Source organism: Lonchura striata, chromosome 8 (assembly GCF_050655825.1).
Source record: "Lonchura striata isolate lonStrDom1 chromosome 8, ASM5065582v1, whole genome shotgun sequence".
NCBI lineage: Eukaryota > Metazoa > Chordata > Aves > Passeriformes > Estrildidae > Lonchura > Lonchura striata.
In genome coordinates this window covers 12080746-12108368 of record NC_140710.1, presented here as the reverse complement: position 1 = coordinate 12108368, position 27623 = coordinate 12080746, and the positions used below count along the sequence as shown (strand labels likewise).

At 35.7% G+C, this 27623-nt stretch overlaps 1 protein-coding gene across 3 annotated transcripts in view; it reads left to right on the top strand.

The window, feature by feature from the left end:
• USP33 (ubiquitin specific peptidase 33) overlaps nt 1-27623 on the top strand; it is a 37117-nt gene that overhangs the window by 8262 nt on the left and 1232 nt on the right. The window contains exons 4-23 of one of the 3 annotated variants that reach the window (XM_021527672.4): nt 576-638; nt 2642-2794; nt 3997-4096; nt 6976-7045; nt 8293-8406; nt 9063-9141; nt 11166-11586; nt 11986-12126; nt 13574-13686; nt 14653-14825; nt 14937-15031; nt 15616-15649; nt 16437-16482; nt 17130-17310; nt 18410-18536; nt 19843-20012; nt 21408-21489; nt 22812-22920; nt 24522-24624; nt 25350-25418. In XM_021527672.4, the coding sequence (XP_021383347.1) occupies nt 576-638; nt 2642-2794; nt 3997-4096; nt 6976-7045; nt 8293-8406; nt 9063-9141; nt 11166-11586; nt 11986-12126; nt 13574-13686; nt 14653-14825; nt 14937-15031; nt 15616-15649; nt 16437-16482; nt 17130-17310; nt 18410-18536; nt 19843-20012; nt 21408-21489; nt 22812-22920; nt 24522-24624; nt 25350-25418 (2443 nt within the window). Of the gene's footprint in view, nt 1-575; nt 639-2641; nt 2795-3996; nt 4097-6975; nt 7046-8292; nt 8407-9062; nt 9142-11165; nt 11587-11985; nt 12127-13573; nt 13687-14652; nt 14826-14927; nt 15032-15615; nt 15650-16436; nt 16483-17129; nt 17311-18409; nt 18537-19842; nt 20013-21407; nt 21490-22811; nt 22921-24521; nt 24625-25349; nt 25419-27623 lie in introns of all 3 variants that reach the window. The other 2 variants (XM_021527682.4, XM_021527654.4) reach the window with 2 other exon arrangements.

Genomic DNA, 27623 nt, shown 5'->3' with positions numbered 1-27623 from the left:
CAGCCAAATATATTTTGCAATGAGCATGATTACAATTGGCAATTATTTTGCATGTTATAAATAGAACATGGTGAGTTCTTAGCCATATAGTGCTGGAAACTGATGTAAAAGTGAAGAAGTTAATTAGTTGTGAAGTAATGCTCTGATGAGTAGGCACTGCAGATAGGGGCATGCAGGGATTTTTGTTTAAACACGTCTGAGGCTGTTACCAGTCAGTATTTCACCACTCAGACACTGGATTAACTTTGTATTATCTGTAACAAACTTTACCAAACAAGGAATTGTAAAAATACATGTTGTCAGTAATATCAATAAATATTTGAAAATTGCCCAAAAAATTATATTCTAAATATTGCCCATAAGTGCAAGAAGTTGAGTTAAATCTTGCAGCATTCTTTTTTGCTTTAGGTAGTATTTATTTTATTGCTTACTGTGCATGTCTCTTGGTTTGTGAAGGACTCTGCAAGCTTGAAATTGGCGTGGATTTTAAAGGGACTGATGGTATATTTCTATTCTGTAAACCTGTTTGAGACCTCTTTTTAATTCTGTATACTTCTGTGTATCTTGCCCAACAGAACAAGTGTACGTATGTTGGCTGTGGTGAATCCCATGTTGACCACAGTACCACCCATTCCCAGGTATGTGTATTTGCTGGTAACACAGTTCCTTGAAAAAATGGAGTTAAAGAACTTTTAGTTCAATGAAGTCAATAACCTATGTCAGCTAACTGTATGGAGGTTTGATTAGCTGTAATTCTTTTTCATGTTATAGAAGCAAATCTTGCTAATTTAGGAGTATGTGAGTTTACAAGTTTTCTGCAGCTGCATAATTATGCAATTCTTCTGAAGAAGATAGTGCAAATTAAAAAAACAGTAAGTACTGATGATTTTCAAGATGCATAGATGAAAGACTTACTGAGTACCTCAGCTTATGTGTAGTACTTCAGTACTTCACTCTAAATTTCTGTGACTGTCTGATGGGTTAAGAGGAGGAAAGATGCATTAATGGACAGCTGAAGAGGTGCAAGATAGGGTGTATGAATTATCAGACAGAGATGCTCTGTTTCTGCAGTATGCTCCAGAGGAAGAAACTGTAGGCTGAGCTGAGCATATGCTCTCCTGCCATGTCCCGATCTTGGATCCAGCTTGGTGGGAGCAGTGGAGTGTGTGCACTGTTCCCCAGCATGCCAAGTTCTGCCAGGGCTGGGCAGCTTCTTTGCATAGCTTTGGGTCTTAGAGTCACTGTGTGTCCTGGGCACACGTCTGCAAGGGGAGCACTTCCCAAAATAAAGTATTCTGGGCACAGAGAGGTGGCAGTGTTATAAGCATGTCATTCCTGTGTTGCTGATTTTGAGACTAATGAAATTCTTGCCATTAATTTGTCAGTAAATGCATCTAAAGTTCCACACAGAACAATTTTTATCCCTAAAATTACTGAAAAACCCTGGTGAATATTAAAATGAAAGAATAATTAGTATAAGGATTTTCCAAAAGGTATGTGGTGTTATGACTGCATTTTACCACCACTCCTGATTGTTTTGGGTTTTTTTGTTTTGAAGCAGGACCTTGAGAAGAGAGAGTATTTATACAAATCAATAGTGCATTAATATAAATATATATAAATACTTTAATAGGTTTTTTTATCAGCTTTTGAAGGTGAATCACAGTTCTAAAGCCTTTACGATAGGCTCAGAAATGAGGTGTTTCTAGAGTTGTTGGGGACCAGATGGTCCCTGAATTTCTTGCCTACAGTTTTATACCTCTTGGCTTCTTACAGTAGTTTATTCCTGCTTTGCATGCTACCTTAGTAATGTAATGTACTTTGGGTAGGAGAAAGCAGGCAAGCTATTAATTCTCTGTCAGTGACATCCTTGTCTTGGTTTTCTTGTTACTTAATTTTAATTTGAGGATAGTAAGCACTTTTCTGGATTCTTCTTTAATAAAAATATCAATAAACTTTTTAAAATGAGAGAAGTGAGGTTGGCATGAATCAACTTCTTCTTACTCCAGCTTACACCAGCAAGACTCCCTGTACTGCAGTTGTGTTCATTGCATCCACTCCAAGGAAATCATTAGGCCATTGCTCTGAAGTCTTGTAATTATGTATGGATCTGAAGCTGCAGAATTAAGTATATTCTTGTGTTTAAAATTGTTTGACTTATTTATGTAAATCTGATGGTTTTAATAGGGGGAGTGCTATCTAATAAGATTTTAGCCCACTTTACACTAAAAACATTGTTCTTGTACAAGATTTTGTTAAATGAAGGGAGGAGGGATTTGGGCATCCTGCAGCAGTAGTACTATTTTTCTAATTTCTTGAAAATCCTTTATTGTCTATAAACCGGGCTGATACTGACGTACAAGGAAGAAATACAGGAAGAATTAGTGAAAATATTTGGAGGAAAATAGCAATTTTGTGCCCAATCTTACATTAAGGAAGTTAGAATTTTAAAGATTTGAACAAGAAAAATATTCTTCATCTATAACATTTTTATTGTTTCAGAGTGTAAAGCTGTCAACAATACTTGATTCATTGTTGAAAAACCTAAAATTTTAATATATCTATTCTAGCTTGCATGTAGTAGTATTTAGTTATTCCCAGTTTCTGAATCCCAGTTGTGGTGGTTTTTGTTCTGTTTTAGGAGACAAAGCACTGTCTAACTGTCAACCTTACTACTCTCCGTGTTTGGTGTTATGCCTGTAGTAAGGAAGTATTCCTGGACAGAAAATTAGGATCTCACTCTCCGCTACCAAGTACAAGACTGTCTCATCAAGCACAAGAAAACAGTGTGCAGGTATTTTTTAACCCAATGGAACAAAGGCAGCTCTAGCTTTTCAGTAAACATTGTTTTCTCTTAAGTGAGAGAATGACTTTTCCTCCATTCTTGTGGCTGAAATTTTATTAATTTCTCTCTATTTTCATAAAACTTTTTTGGCTTTACTGGCATCAGTAGTGTTCACACTGATCTTTTTTTTTTTTAGATAAATGTTGTCTTGGAAACAGTTACACTGTAATTTCTTAAGTACAATTGTTTGGAATAATGCTTGAAGCTGAAAAAATAAGTGTTACTTCTTTATTGCATGTGTAATGTAGTTACACAAACATGACAGGTAACTTGGTTAAAATAGTCACGAGTAGAAGTACAGTATTTCTAAATGTGTTCTGCTTGAGACATAAAGCAGTAGAAGAAAAATAATCATGCACAGGTTGAACAGAAAGATGGGCAGTTTTTCAGTATATGTAATAATGAAATATATTAATTTGAAGTTTAGTATTTAATATGAATGTAATCTGATCATTTTCTCATAAACTGCTAGCAGCTCAATTGGAATATCGTCATTAGAATTTAAAAAATCCTGTTGTCTAAACATTTCTGTTACTTGATATAAAGCTGAGTTCAGACTTCTGAATTTCTGTTCTATTATATTTAATCTTTTTAGTCTTCCAAGGAAACTGGTATAATATACAGAAAAACCAGTGGAACTTGCAATGTCTATGAAGTATCTTGTTCAGGGTTTTTATTTATGTTATCCCAAAAAGAGCCTGTCATTCAATAAATACCTGCCACTCTATAGTTGGTTTCTCTGTTTGTACATTTTTCTTTCACGAGTTTAATTTGTCTTCATTAACTGTAGTGAGCCATCTGGTGGCACATCAAAAACACCTGCCCTAGTTTAGGTGATGGCTCCTGCCTTAGCTCTTCCATGCTGGCTGCTTTGTTATCCAGGGGGAAGAAATGCTGTCCCTGGCTTTGTTTTGGTTCTTCAGCTGTCATTATAAAAATCATGCAGCAATCTGATAACAAAAACATGGAGGGGTTCTTAGTAAACTTTCTCAGGGTACCTGTGAAATCCTGGTGTTCTCACTTCCTGTGCATTGAGATTTCAAAATACATTAACATAATTTTCCAGTTCTAGATTTGTTGGTAAAATTACACAAGCTTAATTAAGTGGAAAAGTGATGAATTAAAGTAAATATTCTTTCCCTTCTTTTAAGGATTTTAAGATACCCAGTAATCCCACACTGAAGATTCCATTAGCAGCTGTATTTGATGACTTAGATATAGAAGTGGAAGAAGATGAATTGAAGACCAGAGGTAATAAAAGCAAAACCTGGTGCATTATTTTTCTGCTCCAACTCAGATGTTTATTTTTAGTTTTTAGTTTTTCATGCAGCAATCTTTCTTATCCTCAGAGCAGAGACTGTTGCCTGAGTTTGGCTGTTGCCAAAGCATGTTGAAGTAACGTTCAGTGCAGTTGGTACACTCTGGTTCAAGTAGGCTTTCTAAAAATCTGTTCTACTGGTTTTGCCTGCCCTAAAAGATTCCTGATTTAAATACTTTCCTGCATTTTGAATAATCCTTTTCTGAGGCTGTAGTATCCTAGTGTGCGGTTTTGGTTATTTGTTTTCTCCTTGACATAACTGATTGCATGCATTGCCAAACTTTCTCCTATCAAAGATCACCTCACCCTACTACTAAGTCTAGTGTAAAGATGAAAATTAGTGATGAAATCCTAAACAGCAAAGCTAATCCCAAACAGTGAAGCTTTAATCTTTCATTTCATAAGAGAACATAATAATTATTATTTCTTAAGGGCCTCTAATTATTATTGATAATTATAAAAACTATGTGTATATTTGATGGTAAAGAAAATATTGCTAAGTACCATTTCTTTCAGAAAAATATAACTAGCAGATTGTTAAGCTGTTATTTTTGAGATACCATTGCATATGTCAAGGCAGTTTGTTTTCCATCAATGATGAGACAAAAGTTATTCTAATTTATGCATGTGCCAGTTTTGGCTGGGCAAGTGTTAGTTATCTTCACAGTAGCTGCTGTGGGGCTGTGTTTTTGGATTTGTGCTGGAACCAAATTGATAATGTAGAGATGTTTCAGTTATTGCTTAGCAGGGCTTACACACAGTCAACCTTTTCTGTTTCTCACACCACCCACCAGGGTGTGTTTTGAAGGTGCACTAGAGGTTGGGAGGAGACACAACAGGGGCAGCTGACCCAAGTGATCAGTGGGATAATCCATAACATGTGGCATCTTGGGAAAGCAAGAAGGAAGATTGGGACTTTCAGAGTTAAGGCGTTTGATTTCCCAAATAACAATTATTTATGATGGAGCCCTGCTTTCCTGGAGATGGCAGAGCACCTCCCTGTCTGGGGGAAGTGGTGAATGAATGCCTTGTTTTGCTTTGCTTGTGCAAACAGCTTTTGTTTCACCTGTTAAAGTGTCTTAACCCATGAGTTTTCTTACTTTTACAATTCCCTGCCCATCCCACCATTAGGGAGTGAGTGAGTAGCTCTGGGGTGTTGAGTTGCTGGCTGGAGTTGGACCACAGCAATGGGTCTCATTTCTCCTTCACTCAGCTACTCCCAGTTTTCCCTCTCCTAAGCCTGCTGGCATTGGTCAGAAAACCTGCCTTGTCCCTTCTGTTGTCTGGCACAGTCTTACAGGATGTGACACCACCCCACTAATTTGCCATCTGCCCTTAACATCATTACACCATGTGTTCTACTCTTAGTTAGTTTCTGCAACCAGTGTGTCTGTTTGTGTATTTTTATCTCTTCTTGTATTATTCATATTTTGGGGAATGCAGCTTACGTTACAATAATATACAATTAGAATTGCATTAAAGTTCCAGTAATGATGATGTGACTATTAAGATACTTATTCAAACTGAAAGGAAGAAACTTTTTAGCTTTGTTTTAACTTTGATCCTAAAATTTCTTTTGAAATGCTTTGATGAAGCAAACATTAGAATATATTTTCACAAGAAAAGAAGTCTGTTTGAAAACTTTCCTTGCAATACTACAGGCTGGAAAAATGCAGTGAGAGTATCTTCCTGAAATATGTGCTGCTTCCAAAAAAAAAAACTGAAATAAAATCAAAATCTTCTAACTGTTTGTGCTTTCCAGTTTCAGTAAGAACGATTATTCTCTTTGTAGAAGAGTTTGGAATGCATGTTCAGATACAGGAAGCAGGACTACATTTCCATTCAGAAAGATACTTAATTTTGAAGTCCTATCTATTAGAAATTGTAACTGAAGTAACCCAAGTGGTTTTCAGCTATAGAAAGATTTTATTAGCAACTTTTATTTTTCTGCCATAGACCAAAACTACCTGGAGAGTTCCTGTACCTCAAGATTTCCATAGTCATCAGTACTGATTGCTGAAAATTTGTCAAGATTTTAAAATTTTTGGGTCTTACTGATTCTTTGCTTAGAAATGTTACTGTTCCCTCATACAAAGTAAATTTTATTTTGATATATTACTTCATTAATGTAGTACTTTAGTAGCCATGAATAGCATAATTTGTAATTATGGAAAAAATATATGTCAATTGTAACTTTTATGTGTGTGGAAAAGGTATATATGACTATCTGCAAAGAAAGTAAGCAGTGTAGGTTAGAAAGTAAACTGTGTGAGAAAGTCTAAATTGATAAATCTGTTAATAAAAATAAAGTTACATAATTGGAATAGAAAAGGACTAATTGCAGGACTAGCCTGGGATAATCACATACTGAGTAGGTTTTGAATATTGAGCGTAATCTGATTTAGTGTGAATTTGGGACAGAAGAGTGAAATCTTTGAGAAGCTTTTGGTAATGTGATTAGTTACAAATCCAGCGTAGCAACAATTTAACTGAACAGGTAAGTCATTAAGCTGAAGTAAAACTTCAGTGTTGATACACATATTTTAAATTACAATCTGCAGGTGTCACAAACCATGAAAAGTTAGTAAGATGAAATACAATCCACTTGTCTGAAATGTTCTTTAGTCAGTTGAGATCAGAACACTTAATTACTACTTCTAGTTAGATTGGTATTTGTTTAGGAGTCCTATGTTCCTTTTTGTTGCAATTCTGCATTATAATTGGCATCCTAAATGGTCCATGAGTATTTTGATTAGTATATATTTTCTAGGAATTGTTGGATTAACAGATTTGTATTTATTCTGTTTTCCAGGTCTAACAGGATTAAAAAATATTGGAAACACTTGTTACATGAATGCAGCTTTACAAGCTCTTTCCAACTGGTAAGGAAAATGATAGTTAATGCAATTTTATATTTGCTTGTGCATGCTTTTTTTTCCAGAATGGCTTAAGGGGCTTGGAGAAATGCACTACCATGGAAGAGAACATATAGTTGTTGAATCTCAGTCTTATATACTGCAAATAATTTATTATGGTGTATGGACCCCTCAGCTTTTTTTCTGTTTCATTCTAATGCCTCCTAAATAAGAATATATGCAGTTTTAGAAATTAGAAGGTGATATGAAAAAAGTTACTGGATTTGTGGATTTTTGTAATTTTTTTCCTTTGCTACAGAAAAAGCAAAGGAAATGCATAAGAATAAACTCTTAATTCAAGATAAGAGTTATTAGGGTCAGAATTTGGTTGTTAGATGGAGCATTCAGTGCCAAGTCATGGTAGGAATGACTGAGTGCAAAATTCCATGTCATCCATGGGTATTCTAGACAGGTTCATGAAAGATAAATCTACAGAAGTGGAAGAGATAGGGACAGGATCCCAGCTGGAAAGCTTCCTGCAGCAGGAGTGGCAGGTCCTGAGCAGGTGTCACACAGGGTCACTGTGAGCCACAGGCCAAGAGCGGGCAGGGCTAAGGGCCTTGTTGAGGCTCTTTAATGACAGAGAGGAGAACTGAGGCAGGTCTCTCTAGAAGATAAAGAAGTGGACAAAGCACCATGAGGAAAATATTCTGTTGAGAAATGCCAACTTTTGGGAGTATGCTGGGGTCACTTTTCTTGGAGAGAAATGGGTCCAACATTGAGGCTTGTGACTTCAGAAAGGAGGTTGAAAGGAGAGGACAGAGTATGTGAGTTGGCAACACTGCATGAAGTAAACACTGCATGAAATAATCATTTAAGTAGAAATTATTTGCCTACACACATCTTGTGGCCTGTTGAATTCTAGAGAAAAGATTTGTTTGGGATGGTGTTTATGGACTAGGCTTGTGGTGAGGGTTGCTGGAATGGTACATATGTACTTCTGTGACAGCTTGTGGGAATTGCCTTGAATTTGATTCCCATTAGACAATTCTGGTGCTTTGGGAAATGTCAGAGCACGTTTGAGGAGCAGCATGGCTGTACTGCTGAAGTTGTCATGCCAGGAAATGCTTGGTCGCAGCATTTAAGAATGTAGGAAGTGGAATTGTTCAGTTATAGCATAGCATTACTCTTATGATATAATCCTGTATGAAATGCAGATTTTCTCTTGTATTTTAACAGCCTGAAAAAATTACTGTTTTCTTCTTTTTATTCAGCCCACCTTTGACGCACTTTTTTCTTGACTGCGGGGGCTTAGCCCGAACAGATAAGAAACCTGCAATTTGTAAAAGTTACCTCAAGCTGATGACAGAACTCTGGCACAAAAGCAGGTATTAAATCATTTTGGTGATGGAATGATAATAAATAGATTCCAGAGTCATGAGGGATGCATTAATCTCTCCTTGGTTTCTAATTTTTATTTCATGTGTTCACAAAATTCCTCTTAAAAAAAAATTAGGAAGGAAAGGCTTGCAGGACTCAAAGCACTCCTTATAACCTTTTCTTTTTCATATATACCAAAGACAGGACAAGAAATAGATTAGATGACAGGCATTAAGCTCTTAAAAAAGCTTATATTTGCCAGAAATACATATAAAATATTTACCTACTTTATCCTCTCTGTTGTACCAATTTCTCTTATTTCCTGATATGGAATTTGTGTAATATCTAGCTAAGAAAATACTTCAAAATATAAAAGCAAAGGTAAAGAAACAGTAATTGTGCACAGAGCCAAGAGTGTGTCTGATTTGTCATCTGATTGTCTGACAAAAATGTGCCATAAAAGGCCTGATACAGTCACTGTTTCAGTTGGGTGACAGGCTTTTAAAAATTGTGTAGTTAATAATTCAATGCCAATATTATGTGTTGTTAAGATTACTTTTATTGGTGTTCAGTTGCAGGTAATAGTGTGATCCCAGTACAGATAAAAAAATCCATTTAAATGCTTTCTTTTTCAGTATTTATTTATTTTAAACTTTTTTTTTAGGCCTGGATCTGTTGTTCCTACTGGTTTATTTCAAGGAATTAAAACTGTTAATCCAATGTTTCGAGGCTACTCTCAACAGGTAAAACTTTCTGATGTCTTTTAAATCTGCCTAAGCCATAAAATTATCTCTTAATTAGAAATCTAATGCTTCAGGTGCCTTGCTTCCTATATTTGTTTAAAGCAAATGCAACATAAAATTTAGCTAATATGACTTGAATGTAGATCATTTGAAATGGAATAATCTGTAGTTAAGTCATTAGTTTTATATTTATATAAAATTCTCAAAAGGCCTTGAATGTAGAATAACCCCTTTTCTTTCAGGAAAATTTAAGTAATAATATTTGAACTCCTTTGTGTGAAATAATGCTGCTAATGTTTGAGCAGTCCCAGAAAACAAAATAAAGGTATTAAAAAAACAGAACAGATTTTTTATATATTTGTCTATCAATGAAGTTTAAAAAAATTACCCAGAATGCAGTTTCCATTTAGTGTATTGGAAAAAAGCCCCCCACCATTTGTGTGTTATGGGAGCCACAGGTTGGTAGCTTGATCAGTAGGCAGGGATTATTATATAGCAAAGGCCTTCTTCAGTTGCTGCTTCATCTTGGTGTATTCATACAGTGTGGAGCTCTTCATTAAAAGCTTTAGAACTAGGTGAAAAATGTAAACCTTGTAATTAGAAAAGCTTACTAGTGTCTTCTGGGAATCTGCATTTATTAAAAGGAATTTTGCTGTTTCCATTATGTTTCATGTTTGTGGAGTGAAGGATGAGAACACATGTTTTAATGTTCAATTGCTGCATGTAGCTGTAAAGTCAATGTTTAAATACTAAGCTTAATGTTCTGTAATCTGCTTATGAATTTCTAAAGTGCCACCTAGATTTCTGAAATAGCAGAAATTCAGCCTTGATAACCAAAAAGAAACTGTATGGAAACTTTATTCTTGCAGCTCTGAACACTGATTAAAATATTTTTTTCCATGCAGAGCAGCACTTAATGAGATCCTTTTTAGGTTAGGCCTGGATCATAGTTCAGTTGTATGTTCAGCAGGTTTCATGGCAACTAAAACACAGCAGGGCTTTCATAGCCAACAGTCTAGTGCAAGTGCAAGTTAGGCAGCCAGGTCCAGTCTTGAGGGAGAAAATTACACTGATCGATGAAGAATGTTTATCTCTTAATCGGTGTCTTGATGTTTTTGTTAATCTTTTTTTTTTTGTGAAAGGATTCCCAGCAAATAGGCATGCTGGTTTTTCTCAGTTCTGTAAGTTGCAATTTTTAAGAAAATAAATGTTTTGTAATCAGCAGTTTTGAGCTTAATAAGTAATTGCTATGATAGATAGGAATGTTGAGCAGCAAAAATTACTATTATGAACAACCAGAATACAAAAAGGAAAAGAGAAGAAAGTAAAAGCAGTAGTAGCTGACAACAAGAGGCTGTTTTCTTGCATACCTGCTTTATTGGATACTTTCTGTTGCCAAGGACCAGGCTGCACTGATTGATGAAATGTAGTGGCTTTTAGGATGTTTCCAAACACAAATTAGACTTGTAGTATTACAGCTCTTTTTGGGAACACATTTGGGAAATCTTGTTGAGGCTTTAGAAGAAGAATTGTAGTATTGGTGGTAGTTTGATGCATTGGAAAGACAGGCTAAGTAACATCATAGTAATTTTACTTCATACCCAGTGAAAGCAAGGCTCTGGTTGATTTCCTGGATAAGGTTTATAAAAACCTTCTATAAAATATTCCATTACAAGCAGAGCTGGGATCTGATCATATTGCTGGTGCTTCTTTGAGTTACATTTATTGTTCCAGTGAGCTATGGCAGCATTTTTGCTGGTGTTGTTAAAGTAAATTATTTTGGGAATTGGAGTGTTTTGGAGGAAACTTGTATGATAAAATTACTTGTGACATGCAAGAATTGTATGCAGGAAACATACATGGTCTGGAAATGAAAGTGGTTTTGAACATTAGACCTGGGACAGAGCAACTTCCTTTATTCTGCATTAACAGCCAGCTTTAATTTTACTTATCTGTATCTTTTCTGATGTTAATATCTTCCAGATAAAATAGAGTTATACAGTAAAACTTGTTTAAAATTCTAGGACGCACAAGAATTTTTGCGTTGTCTAATGGATTTGCTTCATGAGGAACTTAAAGAACCAGTTGTAGAACTGGAAGATGCCCAGCCTATGAGTGTTGAAGAGAGTATGGAAGAAGATAAAAGCCAGTCAGACTTAAGCTTTCAGCCCTGTGAATCCTGTAGTAACTGTGATAAAACAGAAAATGACACAATTTTCAAACCTGTCATAGAGGATCCTGCAGAAACAACCATGTTAATTCAGGATGATGATAATAACTCAGTCACATCCAAAGACTGGCAGAAAGAAAAAATATCAAGCAACAAACTTAAACGAGCAAATTCTATGGAAGACTTGGAAAAAGACACAAACACCACTTCAGAGACCACTGAATTTTTAAATAACCAAGGAACTGTCAAAGTACAGATACACAGCAGATTCTCAGGTAATGAATTACTGAAGTGCAATTGAAATAGTCACAATCTTAGCCAGAATATCTGTGGGAGTAGAAGTGAGTTGTAGAATATAGTAGAGGTATAGGTCAAATAGAGTGAGTGGTTTTACTTGTAAACCATGTCCCTACTTAGTTAGTGTTTTCAGTTTAGGTCTTCTGAATTAGATTTTAATTCTTTTGGCAAGCTAACTGTTTGTATTGGGGTAAGGTTTCAGATAACCAGAAGAGTGGGTTTTTTTGTTTTGTTCTTAACTTAAAAGGAACTGAAATGATGCTACATACCTAAATGTCCAGTGGTCTGACAGTGTAGTTAAATAAATTACATGACCACTGTATCTGTTCATTCTGCAGTAATTTTTTTCATAGAATTTGTGCAAATCTGAATTGCAGAATACATGAATGACGTTCACATGAATGACGTATCTGCAGCCCAGACACCGTCATCAGTTGAAGGGATGAACACACGCTTATCAAGCAGCCCTCCAAAATCATTCCCGTCATGCTCTTCGCTGGCACAAGTCCACAAAAAAGGTAGAGGCTCTTTATTTTCTCCTTCCTGGTACCGAATTACTCTGTATTATAGTTCTCATTGTGTTTGTTATGTCTTGTGTAACTGACATAAGTGTTATTCCTAAGGGGATTTTAGCCCTGTTTCTGGTGGGGAGAAGGGAGTGTTATGTAAGTTGGACATGCAAGATTGCTCCCTGTATTTCTATAATCTTCTGGTTCATTTGAAACCTTCTATGTGCCTCTATTTTAGGAAGGCAGAATATTATTTTTAGACAATTTTCTCAATTGCACCAGTTTGGAGAGAAGAGAAAGGTATGAGAAGTTAGTACCCCCAAAGGTAATGCTCTCTAGAGAAAAGCTCATTGGTTTCTTCAGCAGAAGTTCAGTAAATCACCATTTTAGTCAATTAAGGTTTAAGGAGTGATGTGTAATTGTACAATAGGAAAACGTGTAAATGCTGGCTGCTTCATGGTTATTAATGTCCCTGTAGTTTTGCGTATTTCTTTTGGCACTGCAGTACTTGAATATTTACACTTTTACTGCCTTTACACATAAGACAGTGCTGATTTAGGACATGAGGAACAATATATAATTTTCCCCCCCCCGATTTGTCTAGCAGTAGATTACTTTAAATGAAGCTTGTCTTTCAGAACACGCTTTTAAGGCATTGCACCAAAAACTAATGCAACTTTGTGATCCTGCTTCATTCAGTAGCCTGTCCAGATAAGTTCTGAACACTGATGTTATCTTTTTAATGCTTTAGCATTGGTGTTGTATGACAGTGATTTTATGGATTTAAATCACTGACCTCCTTGGTTTATTTATTTAGCAGTTTTGATGCTGCATCTGTGCTACTGTCTCCAGTTTTAGCTTCACCATTACAGGAGGGTTTTACACAACCTGAAGGGAGTCTGTCAGAAGAGGTGCATGGTCACTGCTACTTGCCCAGGAGAGGTTGAGAGACCTGGGGTTTTTTATTAAGTGGCTGTTAGGCTGGACTCCAGTTGTACCTTTAGTCTGCTTCAATGCTCTGTCATCAGTGTTGTGATACAGTAACCTTGTGATGCTGCTCTTTAGCCCAGCATGGTTGAAACTTCCCAAGAACATCCAATCATATTAACTGTCAAATAAAATGTTCCTTTTTATACCTTGAGGGATTCCCGCCAAGATAAATCCATCATGTAGCAATAGGCTGTAGATTGCAAGACTGGCAGTTTGAGTTTTTCTTAGAGAGGCAAATGTTTCTGGTGGTTGTCCCCTGCTGCTTGAGGAACCCACATTATTTGCCTGTAATGGCAGTAATGTGATCTCGTAATTCCTAGGAAATATTTAGTAAATAGAAAATAGGGTTTGGCTCATAATTTAACTCTGAACATGAGACTCCTAATTATATTACACAAAGCTGAAGTGTAATCAGAATCCACTGTACTTTGTCTTACTGCAGCATTTTACTTTTGTCATTTTATAGTTTCAACAGTATCTTCACCAAAAAGGAAGAAGCGCAAGAAGTACAGGAGTGTTATCTCTGATATATTTGATGGAACTATAATAAGTTCAGTCCAGTGCTTAACTTGTGATCGGGTAAGAAGAGAAAGTTCTGGCTTTTAATATGTTCTTTTCTTACTGCATTATGAATACAGTCATTCTCTGTATTCATATATTTTATATTTCATATATACTTTATATTCTTTTGTCACAGATTTCCTTGGAAGGTTGGGGTATTTCATACTCGTCTCAAATTGTAATAGTGGCTACTACCAGCACTTTGTGTTTAGAATAGCTTGTGTTCATTGAGCTGAAAAAAAAAAAATTTTGAAAATTGGTTTACAGAAAGGATGAACAAAGACGCTTGCTCTTCAACTTCATTTAGGTCTCATTAGCTTTTAATAATGCTCTGACTATCCTAATGCATATATGCTACTGTCCTAAGTTCTGAGGTATCTATGTTTCAAAGAAAAGATAAGACAGTGATCTAATATAGTGCTGTAACTGTCTTATCAGATTGAGACTAACAAAATAAAGTCTTTCAAAAAATCCAAGTAAAGACACTTACTTTTGCAGCTGCTTTCTGAACTTGTCCTCAGGGTAATCTGGTGAACAAGTTCAGAAACAAACAAAAATTTGTAAAATGTGTTTTATGTTTGACTCTGTGACCACTAAATGAAGCACAGGAGCAAGAAAATGCACAGATGGGTCTCCCTTGCAGTGAGTCCACTTACACCAGGTCAATATAATATCAGATTAAAATACTGTGGAAACAATGGACTGAAGCTTTCTGAAACTATTTTGTGTAACACAGCCTGAGGCAAAAATCATAGTGCTTTGTATGACTGATAAGAAGAAAAATAATAATGACCTAAAAAAATTGTTTCATTGGTAACAATGTGCAAGTTAATTCTAAATTTTTTTTTAAATTAATTTCCTACCTAGTGGAATTTTCAGTTATGCAGTGACTTGGTAGCTACTAAGGAACTTTATGGAATTCAGTGTAATTACCATTTCTCTTCAAGCCTAACTCTACTGTGTTTCATTTATTTCCTTCCTTAGCTGTCTGTAACCCTGGAGACCTTTCAGGATCTGTCCTTGCCTATTCCAGGTAAGGAAGATCTTGCTAAACTCCATTCTGCAAGTCATCAGACATCTCTAGTCAAGGCAGGGTCATGTGGAGAAGCATATGCCCCCCAAGGATGGATAGCCTTTTTTATGGAATACTTCAAAAGGTAAATAATATTTACCTTGTTTGATTCAATTATCTATTTTGAAATTCTAGTTTCTGCTCTTCTGGCAGAACATTTGTTGGTTTTCTTTCTTTTCTGTCAATGATGTTTCAGGTTTGTTGTCTCATGTGTTCCTAGCTGGTTTTGGGGTCCAGTTGTAACCTTACAAGATTGTCTTGCTGCCTTTTTCGCCAGAGATGAGCTCAAGGGTAAGAGGTTAATTACCTGAACATGTTTCTTCTGTGGTTTTTTTTTCCTCCTGTCACAATGAGATGATTAATATCTTCTTAGCTTAATGCAGTTAAATGCAGAGGCTACCTGTTAAGGTGTAATACAGTCAGTCCTTGTTCTTTTGGGATCATTCATTTCAGAAAGGTAAGCTTCTCATTCAACTGAGTCTTTGAGATAAATGCTTATGAAAGCTGCTTTAGAAATGTCAAGTCAGTCTGAATTTGGTTTAGTGAAATTGTATCAACTGAAGTCTCATAAAAATTTCAAACCCACTGTATTAATATTCATTCTCATAACCTCAATTTGGACACAAATTATTTCCCTTTTAAATTATATAGCCTCGTCTCTTCAGACTGTACTGTTTCATAGTTGAAGACATAAAACATAAGAACCTCTCCTGTAGTTGCTATGTCAACACTATTATGACTGTTAAATATTGAATGCAACCTTCCCTTCATAAATTCCCTTTATACTTTTTTCTATAAAATGTACACATTCAAAAGATAATTGTTTGGATTTAGAGAATGATGGCTGGTTTTCTTCTTCTCCCTGATGTTTGCAGGTGATAACATGTACAGCTGTGGAAGGTGTAAAAAGTAAGCTGGCTTTTACCTTTGTTTTATTTTGTCTTAATTTGAGGTTTTACTGTTTCTGTTAGTCAAGAGACATTTATTTCTTTTGGGTATGTCCCAGTACGGTTCATCTTTTGATATGACCCTGTGTTCTGACTGTCGGAAATTCAGTATTCCCAAGGAATACTTCCCAAGGAAGCACTGACTTACCCTACCACATGTGTTTAATTCTTTCTCATGCCCTTCCAATTTAGATGTAAATTGGTTTTGTTTGACAAAATAAAAGCTCTTAGCCCTCTCTACTATTAGCAGCTTTCCCCTGATATGCAGTAGGTCACTAAGGTGTGTTAAATAGATAAACTATGGCTTTAAATACTAAAAAAACTAGAAACAGAAGTGTTCTGAAGACTGCTTGAAGCCCTTTATGTACAAGAGTGTTATTCCTTCTTATATGTGCTGTAGATAATTTCTAAGAAGTAAACTTAGTTCATTTTTTTTTTTTGTCTTTTGCTGGATAATCAGCTTTTATGAAGCCTCAAGTTTTTTCCTCTATGTTAAGAGAAACTATTAGCTAGCTGGAACTTGATTGTACTTGCTGTTTTGAATTTTTTCAGCAGTACAGATTGTCTTGGCTTAGGTACCATCATTATTTGTATCATTTTGGCTACTCCATGTCTAGTCTACATTTCAGAAATATTTTGGTTTTACTAATGCAATGTTCAGCTTAGGCTTTTGCTGATCTAGCTCAATAAAGTAAAACCTTTTCAGAATTAATTATTGGTTGTTTTGGTTTGGTTTTTCCTTTGCTTAGGTTAAGAAATGGAGTGAAATTCTGCAAAGTACAAAAATTTCCTGAGGTACTGTTACAATATGCACTTTAAAGCAATTTTTCTGCATGATTAGGAATGTGGTAAGATTAATGAGTTGCATGGAGTAAATTGTGTTTATAATGCTGTGTGAGGAAAGTCTACCTTCATATTGGCATTATTTTAAGGATGTGAGCAATGTGATTGTTCACCCTGTAAGAAAATGAATCTTGAACATGACAAGTACAGGAATGGGATTTCCCTGTTATCACGTGTTGGTCTGTGGGCAGTAATAACATTTCTATTCTGTGTTAGTATATATAATACTGTTTATACTGTAGGTCAAAGAATTAAACACCACAGCCAGACTGGAAAGCTTTTCTATAAGTAACATTTGTAGCTTTACATTTAGAAAGTAATCCAGTCTTACACTTCATGAGTTGATGCCTGCAATAATCTGGAGGAATTAGTGTCCCTCATTACAAGATTGTGCATTGAGAAAAAGTACATTTTTCAGTGCTGCATCAATGTTAGTAGCCATAGCTGATTAAAACACAGACCTTGTGAATATGCTTGAGGTCATAGGAAAAACTATTATTTTGGGGATTATAAAAGGAAAATATGGTGCACACAGTTTAGGTATTTAATATCAAATAGCATGTGTAGTTCTTGACTGAATCTGTCAATTCTTATTGCAGATTCTGTGCATTCATCTCAAAAGATTTAGACATGAACTCATGTTTTCCACAAAAATTGGGACCCACGTGTCCTTTCCCTTGGAAGGTCTTGATCTTCAGCCTTTCCTTGCAAAGGACAGTCCAGCTCAAATTGTGACTTATGATCTCCTGTCTGTCATCTGCCACCATGGAACTGCCAGCAGTGAGTATGAGCTTGATTGTTTAATCTTTGCAGTTGGTACACCAGCACTCTTCTTCAAGGATGATAAATATATACTGAAGGGTAAATAGATAAATAATGGTTTTCAGAATGTGGAAGATGAATGCTGTGATTTTTACCTTGATCCGAAAGATTTAAGGCTTGCTCTGAAAGAGTTGGCACATCTTTGAAATTATATGGCATACCTAAATAAAACTGAAGGTTGAAAAGATTTAACAGGTCCAGGAATATTAAGTAAGAAAAGTGTTGAACAACATCAATGTACAAGTAATGTTGCCAGCAGATGGCCAGTTATCAACTGCTCTACACAACTGCTGTTCATGTCAATGCTTTGTATGCCTTAATATTTGGAAACTGTTTACCAAGCACCGTAAAGATACCAGTCATTTCTTTAAAATATGTTGTTTTGGATGATCACTGCCATTTAACCTCAAAACAGGTGGCAACTGCTATTTGTGGGTAGTAATAGATTTTTATGGAAGTTACCCCCTCATACTTCTCAAAGTATCCATTGTTTGAAGTTTTTTCCTTTTTATTTTTTGTTTTACTGGATGGTTTTTCAAGTTCCATTTAGTCCTTGCTAAGTCATGCTCCACATAATCAGTTTAGCAGATATTTGATTATTTACTTATTAGCAGTTAAATATGTATTTTTAAACAGTAATAATTTAAAATATATTGTGAATAGTCTTTGAAACACAGTTATGGTTGTGATATCATGTAGCTATTCCATACCTGTGCTACTTTCTATTATAAAGTATACAAAGATTTGAAAAGAGTTTGAGGGTAAATTGTTCAGACAATCTTACTGTGAATGTTGTGGTTCAGGACTGTATTAAACAACATGCTGCTTGAAGAGTGCAGGAATGTGCTGAAAGTAGTGTTCAAATCACCACTAGCTAATAGAAATTCAGAAAAAAGCTGATGTTGAGTTTGACAGAAGTTAATTTCAAAGTCAGATCTGCTAATGATTCTGTTTCTCCCATTTAAGACTTGGGGGTTTTTTTAGTTCATTTTCATGTGTTACAGAGTAAAATGGGCATCTCTAGACACTCTGATAACTCTTGCTTCCTGCACCCTAGGTGGACATTATATAGCTTATTGTCGCAACAATTTAAATAACTTGTGGTATGAATTTGATGACCAGAGTGTCACAGAAGTATCAGAATCCACAGTACAAAATGCAGAAGCTTATGTTCTCTTCTACAGGTAAGATACTCATAAAGTACAGTCATACCTATATAAGTCATGTATGTAAATAACTTTTTAAGCCATTGGGCATCTTTCAGCATTAGCTGCCCCATGAGAACTATAGTGGAAGAATTTGATCAATGAGAAAAGCTTATGCAGGAGAAAAAATTAATCCTTCAGTTACGTCCTTAACACTTGCTCTGTCAGAGCTAAAGTGTTTGTTTTCAAATGAAGATAAAATCTGCATAGTAAGAGAACTTTAAGCATCAATTAAGAGCTAGCCACCTTATTTTCAATTAGAGGAAGGGAATTCTGCACACAGGGAGGTTTTGCATATGGAAAGTTAACTGTTGGAGCTCTAACTGGAATTGTCCAAAGTCTTTATCAGATGGATGGAACGTAGGGCAATAGAGGTTTTACTGTATTGTAATTTAATCCATTGTATTACACATTTTATTATACATTTAATTTAATGCTATTTATAGGCTACTCTCTGAGAATAGAAATGAAAGGTGAGAAGTTATGTTATTATCATATTATCATCTTCAGTCTAGGGAACTTTTGTGCTTGAGATAATAAAAGCAACTTAGTGTTCAGGTTTTAAATTTCTGGTACTAAGATCAAATTTCCACTAAAAATTGGCTGCAAAATACGTTGTGTCAGAGTTGCATAAAAAAACAGATGTATTCTGAGAATGTTTGAACTTTCATTAGGAACACTCCCACTTGCCACTGTTCAAGTTGAGCCCATGAGTCTCATTTAGTAGGCCTTTTAAAAAGAATTTGGAAGTCGTGCCATATTGCCAAGATAGAACACTAAATCTGATTGTGGGTTAACATATTCAAATAAATAGAAAAGAATAGCATGAATAAAATATGGCTTTAAAAAAGACTATATCCACCAAAGACTAGTACTGGCTTGGAGAAGAGGGATTCTATTCCATCAGTAAATGGGAGAGCAGAGTTACTTCCAGTTTACAGTGAGAAAAGTAGGGGCATTACCTGATCTGCTTACTGTGTAACACTACTTGTGAAGGTAAAGAAGGAACATCTGGCCAAGGAGTGCAGCTTGCAAAGCTTTATCTCAAATGCTGCAGAGAGGAACTGAGCAGATGGGCTCAGCCCTTGGGTGCTGCACCACCTCTGCAGCACAGTTGGCTTCTCTCTTACAGCCCAGTTGTTTGCTTTCTTGGGCTGTGCAAACTGAGAAGTGCAGACAAGGCCCAGGTAATTTACTTACAGGCAGAGTTTCTTTTCACAAAGTAAGTTATCTGCACTGTACACAAGGATCTGTATTTGTTTAATGATTTCTGTTTCTCTAATAGAAAGAGCAGTGAAGAAGCACAGAGAGAGAGACGGAGGATATCAGGGCTACTGAATATGATGGAACCAAGTCTTCTGCAGTTCTATGTTTCCAGGCAGTGGTTAAATAAATTCAAGACTTTTGCAGAGCCAGGACCAATTTCAAATAATGACTTTCTCTGTATGCATGGAGGTGAGACTGTAACTGTGAATCATTTAAGAATCATTTGTCAACTTCTAGCTATAACAGTGCTATAACTTGTTTTAATTAAAGGAATTTGACTATACTAAGTTCATATTATAACTTCTTTGGTAAATTACAACTTCTGTGTAAATTCTTTCTTATTTTAGTCTTTGACTTATCAGAAGCTATACTGTGTGAAGTTACCCTATTTATTTTTTCTCTGCATATTTGATTTTGTTTATAAACTTTCTTGATTCTTAAAGAGGAACAGTTCCTCTTATCTGTTTGCTTCTTAAACAATGTATAGTCACATTTTAAAAAATACTATCACTGTATCATCATCCATAATACTTTAATCTGTAAATTGAAATTATTTTCTCAGCTCAGAGCTATAAGCAGTGAGAAGGTTTGAAACCTGCTTTGGAAGAAATTGATCTGATGCAGAGTATCCAGTGCATAGCAGTGTGAAAATCAAGTAGTAATTCTGTGTATTTTGTGTAGGAGCATAAAAATTTTACCTTGTGCTATACGGTTTTTTTGGTTTTTGGTTTTTTTTTTTTTTTTGGTTTTTGTTTTTTAAAAAGCATTGTAGTAAGCAAAACACATGTGGGGAAATACCCATATTTGAGTGCTAACATTCCAAGAAATCATTACTATGTAGTACCTATTTTATATTAAAAATACAAGTAACAATAGACTGGAAGATGGAGGTGCTGCCCCTGTTGCTGAAGCAAAATTTTAACACAGGATGATTGTGTCCCTACTCAGCCATCTGCAGAGTACCTGTGACCCCATTGGCTTTCCCCCTGCAGCAGATGACTCCTGATATGCAAGTGCCCAAGTACTTGTTTTTCTCTGCTCCCAAGAATTCCTGCATAGTCCACTGTTGTTTACCATGTGCTCAACTCAACACTAATTCTGCAAGCCCCTCCATTTCTGCCTTCCTCAAAATTTCTCTGCTCTCAAGTATTCATGCTGTTTGAAGTAATTCTAAAAAGTCTGCAGCAAATAATAAATTTTGAATAGACAGTTTGTTAGTGTTTACATGCATAATCAAGATACTTAATCATACTGACATTTTAACTGTATACCTTAAGAAGCTTTTTGAACCCATTATGTAAAATGGATTCTAGACCTTTAATTTTAGCCACTCATATAGTTAGTTTGCATCTGCGTTTTATAAGCTTTTCAGCCCCATAAAAGACTAAAATCAGTGGTGTCTCTAAATACAGTGATAGATTATGCCTAGGTAAAATTTAATTCATGTAATTTCTCTGAATTCATTGGAAGGTTCTATTTTTTATTTATTTATGGACTTCTAACATAGTCTCCTCCCCTCACTTAAATCCACAAGTGTTTTTTCATTTTTTGGGTTTTTTTTTTTATTTTTTCTTCTTTCTGCAGGTGTTCCTCCACACAAAGCTAACTTCATAGAGGATCTTGTTGTAATGCTACCTCAAAATATATGGGACAATCTGTATAGCAGGTAAGTTTTAAATTGTAATTGGAAAAAAAACCAGTGATACAATTTGAGAGCCAAGCAGCAACATCAGACTTCAGAATTAGTGGCTCAGGAAAAAGACACAGCTCAGCTCTGGGCACACAGCTGAGTGAAGGGGCTGCAAAGAGCCAATTTTTATCATTTCCTTGTGCAAAGTAAAACACTGCATAGAGTAGTGTGTTACTGGGGTAGTACTTCAATATTAAAGCGATAAACATGTATGGTATGTATGAAATAACACAAAGTAGGTCAGCAAAAGTACGCTTTGCAGAGGTTTTTTGAATGAGCTCTCTGTATCAGCTTCCTGTTCTCTTGTTGGCTGGAGACAGCTTTTCTTTTATGTTGGCTTTGAATCCATAGCCTCAGCTGCCAGTACTGCTTCAAAATAACTTATATCTGAGTGTTCTGTGTTACTGCCCCACGCTTTAATGTCAGTCAGGTTTGAGTGCTTGCTTGCAAGGGAGGAATTCTCTCAAGCTGTGCTTTATTCTAAAGTAACAAAAAGCTGCAGAAGAGCTTTGCTGATGGCTTTCAACACTCTCTATTGCACTTACATTAAATATTTTTAGCTGTTAATTTCCTGCCACCTAAACAATACATCTAAGGGTTTGGGGAGTTTTTTTATAGATGTTTTAAAGTTTTGGTGCACACAAGTGAAAAATAAAAACAATGGTATTTGCAGTTTATTTCCCATTTTCTGTATGTACTGAATTTTTCTTCCATTTTCCATTTTCTGTATGCAAAAATGGCTTTCTCAGGATCAGTGCCCCTGCAGACTTCCATGGATATAATTTCACACAGGGAAAACCTGAGGGAAGGGTCAAGAATAACCTGTTAAGAACAAAAAAATCAATAAGTTTGTTGCCTCCCTTAAATGCCTCCATTTAAGGGAGGCAGCAAAGCTGATGAAGAGTCTGCGGTGGGATGGAGGAACATGCTTAAGACAGAACTGGCTGGAATTTCCATAGGTTGTTTCTTAAAGGCCTTTGCTAAAATCACTCCTGTTGTATATAGAGCAGTACTTGCTCACTGACATGTTCTAACCATAGTAACTCCTTTTGAAGTCTGATGCAGCTGAGTTTGAGATGGTTTGTACTGGCATGAGGCAGTCAGAAATTGCAAGATGGTATTAGGATGAAGAACAGAATATTATTGGGAAAATAAACTATGGCTTTTTGGGATCACTGTGATTGGCATGTGTCAGCCTTTTGTTCATACTGACATTTGCCACGCCTACAGGTGCATGATCTCTGTACATGATGTTTTCCGCAAGGCTGATTGTTTGGGATTTTTTACTTTTACTGCAGGTACGGAGGAGGACCAGCTGTTAACCATCTGTATGTTTGTCACACCTGCCAAATAGAGTCTGAAAGAATTGAAAAAAGAAGGAAAAATGAATTGGAAATGTTTATACGGGTAAAAAAACTAAACACTTATACATTCTGCTGCTGGCCAACACCTGACATTCATGACTAGACCCAAGGGATTACTAGAATTGCACAAGGGATTCCTGAAACAAATGGAATTTATTAAATATCTCTATACTATATACCACCCCATCTTTCCTATTGGCAGCAGTAATATTCTTGTGAAATCCCAGATAACTGCTTACATGAAAATGTACTTAGAGAAAATTTTTAATGAGTCTCTTAAATTGCTTTTTTATAGTATGGAAACAGCCACATGAACAGTTGTTCTTTATACACTGCCAGTGGTCTGTTCTGTGCAATCTGATAAGGATAAGGCAATAATACTGTGCCAAGAAAAATGTAGTGATAATAATTAGTTCTAATTTTTAAAAATGCATTAGAAACATAAACAAATATAAGTAATTCAATGTGAAGTAAATATGTTAGTATTGAAATGGATCTGTAAAATTAATATCAAGGAGCTATTTTCCCAGGGTTAGAGGATTATGTGCTTGAAGCTGAATGGTAAAATAACTAGTGGTAATGATTTTGATGTTCTTAAACCAAAAATGTGTTTTGAAGTTTTCAGTGAAAATAAGTGGAGAGACACTGGAGTTCCATTTCTGCTATCTCAACTCATGAAAGGAAGAAAATTAGAACTGACTCTATTTTTTCAGTTCTATTTATCCTTTAATCACACATCAGGGATTGTCAGCTTTTCCATGTTTTTTTTAAATTTTTAGGAATGTTCATTACTCTGGATTACCACGGGTTAGTAATTATTATTAATGGCATTGAGTCAACCCCATTTGCTTTAGCAGGCAATATCTTCCCACTAAAAGGAGTGATTATATGTTGTGCAAGTATTATTACTGGTTAGTACACAGAAAATTCTATTGTTCTCTATAAAGATGGCTTTAGGGAATGATTGCGACACTTAGTCTATATGAAACCTTAAGAAGTTGTGTTGATGCTTTAGGTTTATGACTTCAAAGGGGAAGTGTAGCTGTGTTATTGCAGAGCTAAAAAGATAATGGTTTAAAGGTTTAAGTGACTTTTTGCTTGTTTCTTCATAATGTTGTAAAAAGATCCCCAAGTCATGGAAAGTCCCAATGTATTAGTTCACTGTGCCTTGCTTGGAATTGTACTGCCATCTGCTCAAAATATTTGAGGAAAAACAAACACAGATGAAGATACAGTTCATCACACAAAGAACTTTCCATAGAATTATGGAAAAAAATTTCAAAACACTGCTTTATTTTACAAAAATAAGATCTCTGCTTTTTTTGCTACTTGAGAGTTCAGCCTTCACAGTAATTATCTATTAGTGTTTGTAAGCACTTGTGCTTAAGAAGAACTTGTTGCTCTTTTCAGAAAATATAAGTGATTTCTCAACTAAATAGTAAGTCAGCTTTTAATATGAAGGCTACCACTGCATCAGAATCTCATCTTGGGTATTCACCAGGTGTTTACTGTTTTTATGGTCAATAGTTCTTTAAAATGTTCTGTTACAATGTAATGTTATGGTGTTAGTACAGTGGTTCAAAGAATTCAGTAGTTTAAAGAAATGAAAGGACAAAAATCCACAGATTTTTTTTTTTCTTGTAGCTTAATAGAGCATTCCAAGAAGAAGAATCTCCATCAACATTTTACTGCATCAGCATGCACTGGTTCAGGGAATGGGAAGGCTTTGTAAAGGGTAAAGACAGTGGTAAGTCGTGCCCCATTTCAAAATACAGGTAATCTTCTGTTGTATTGTTTTGTTTCTGCTTTGCTTAGAAAACTGTAGGAAGGACAGATGGCAAAGAGAGTGAAAGCTCTTAAACATCTATGACACAGGTTTTACAGGCTACAAATACATCCAGGTTATAGAACGTAGTAGAATAGTTTACAGCAATGGGATAATGGGACAGTGTTGGAAAGAATGTTGCTTGCTTGCAGGATGTTTGCTGTTAGTGGCAGCAGGAAAATTGGATTTAACTACAAGGGGGGATGGATTTTTTTGTGGAAACTGATAGATGATGCTGCAGCTTCTGGAGGAAAGGTGACCTTGTCAAATCTAAACTCAGCTCAGTAACAACTGTACTAATACCAGTTTAGCTGACTTCAGATGCCTCTAAAGTTTTAAAATGGAAACTGATAAAATGTTCTACGATCTTGTCAAAGTCTGCTCTAGGACAGCTTTGGTAAGGGTAAGAATTAGGATTAATTTGTGTTTTATGTTGCTTGAAGACTTTACTGTAATCAGGAATGCTCTGGAAAACTTGCTCTTAATTAAAATGTGATTAGCTTTTAACAACTTAGAATGTACTGTTAAGCAGTACAAGAACAAGCAGTAAACAAATGATCTGTTTTTCCTATCCTTTGGAAATAGAACCTCCAGCTTGCTGTTTGTTTTCAGCTCTCCCAATTTTAATATTTTTTCTGTTGCACTAGATCCTCCTGGCCCCATTGATAATGCTAAGATTGCAGTAACAAAATGTGGCAATACTGTGCTAAAACAAGGTAGGTGTCCAATGTAGCTGCAGCTTTATGCATTTGCTGGAAGTTTGGAAAATCTATGATTTTTTAAAATTTATTTATTGTTACTATAAAATGAATGGCAGTTTCTAATTAATCTGTGTTGTGCCCATTTTTGGGTAATCATTTTATTCTTAAAATAGTTACTATATGTAATAGACTAATCCAAGTGCAGTTGAGAGTGTAGGAGGTGCAGAGTAACTTGAAAATGGTGAAAGTGTGCTTTGGCTTTGTATCACTTGGTTTGATGGGGGTTTTCTTAACGAAATTGGGAGACTGTTCTATATCTGTATGTAGTTATTTGAATCTTGAAACCTAATTTGAATAGAAGAACATCTCACAGAGTAAAAACCACTGTACATAAAATCTGTTGCTCATTTTTCTGCAAGTCATTTAATACTGTACATTGCACGTTCAAGAAGTTTGTGCAAAGATACAGATTTCTTCATTATTCTTCAGAGTTAAATGCTAGATACCATTTATTTGGAATTCATTGGTACAGAAGAAGACATTCTTATATGACCTGCATTAGGGAGGCTTTAGACTTTCTAGGAAGATTTAAATTCATTGCAGCTCAGCCTAAAAGAAAACTCTGCATCAATAAGATTAAGGTTTATTTAACTGGATTTTTTTCCCAGTTTTGCATAATGCCTCAGCATACACTGGAGGTACCAATAAATCTACCATAAACCTCGCCAATTGTAGAATACCAAGAGTTTATTTTAAAAACAATGAGTTTTGCCACTTGTGATTTTTTTAGTATGTTTTAATGATTTAAGTGCTGATGATAGAATTCAAGTACAAATCACTTTAGAAGCTGTAATTGATAGCAAATTAGCCAGTTGTTGGTTTACTTTCAGCTACATTGGTACAAATTAGAACTTGGGTAGAAATAAAGATGAATAGGATGTGGAAAATTTTTCTCATAAGTTGTAAGAGGTGGGGATGCCCCTAAATAGGGTCCAGTACTACACATTTCTGTGATCCAGTGCCTGAGTTCACTGTGCCTTTCAGTTTAACCTTACTGGCTGCAATCTGGATGAGTGAGTGAAGATCTACTACTGTACCTGCAGAGATGGACTTGTTTCTTGAGAGCATAAACATAAAAGAGTAAAAGTGAGGCATAACGTCATTAGTACTGGCATGGGATCTGCATGATGACTTCCCCGAGGAAGCTTTGCATAGTTGAGTTAACAGAGCTAAACAAATGTGCAGCTCTTTGTACCCTTCCCTTTTAGAAAGTCTTAACAGATGAAGTACAATAGTAGGCACCACTGCAGCAGGTGACAAGGACAGATAAGTACAGGAGGCAGGGGGAGAAGTCTATGGTGCTGACTTCCTTTTTTTAAAGTATGAGGGTGCTGAAACACGGCTTAACAAGACAAATTAATAATGTCTAGTAAGGCTATCAGGGGAAACTTGCTGTCAGGCAGGGTTTTGATTTGCTAAAAAAGAGGAGGCTTATTCTGCTAGAACAGAAGTATGATCTCTTTGTGTGGGTTAATGTGAGGAAATCACTTAGTATCAGACAGATCCTTGTATTGAAAACTAGAAGGGAGATGTGCTGATGCATCTTGTCTTTGCCACTGTAAAAAGTTGTGGACAATCAGAAATGCTTGTTGGATGCTGACTTGAGACAGGAAACAGACCTCTCACCAGAGCAATGGAATTATAAGCAAAGACTTCAATCAGTGAATGAAGTCAGGCTGACCCATCAGTGCTACAGGAGCATTGCTGCAGCTGTTACCATCCTAATAATAGTCCTTTGGGAATTTCACTGTGCTTCTCATATTCTTTACTATTAATTTCTCTGATGAAACAAGAATCTTGAGTCCTTGAACTCTATTATGTAATTGATGTGACTGCATGTCCTTATAATAATATGAATGATTGTTTCCTGAGTACCAAGAGTTACTGGCTGTCAGCTTCATTGGTAGATATTAGGTAAGATGTTTATCAGAGAATTTTTTTGTTTTCTGCAAGTATTGCATAATTTAGAGCAGGTAGTTGTAAGAATCAAGAAGTATGGACACAAAATATGTAATTGAGTTTGGCAGCTGATGCAAGATAAAGCAAAAATGAAGGTTATGGTATTAAATTTGGATCTGAATTTTTACAGTTTTGAATTTTAATCTGGAGGGTTTTTTCCTTTTTGCATTGGTTTTGGACTTAAATCATGAAAGAATTATT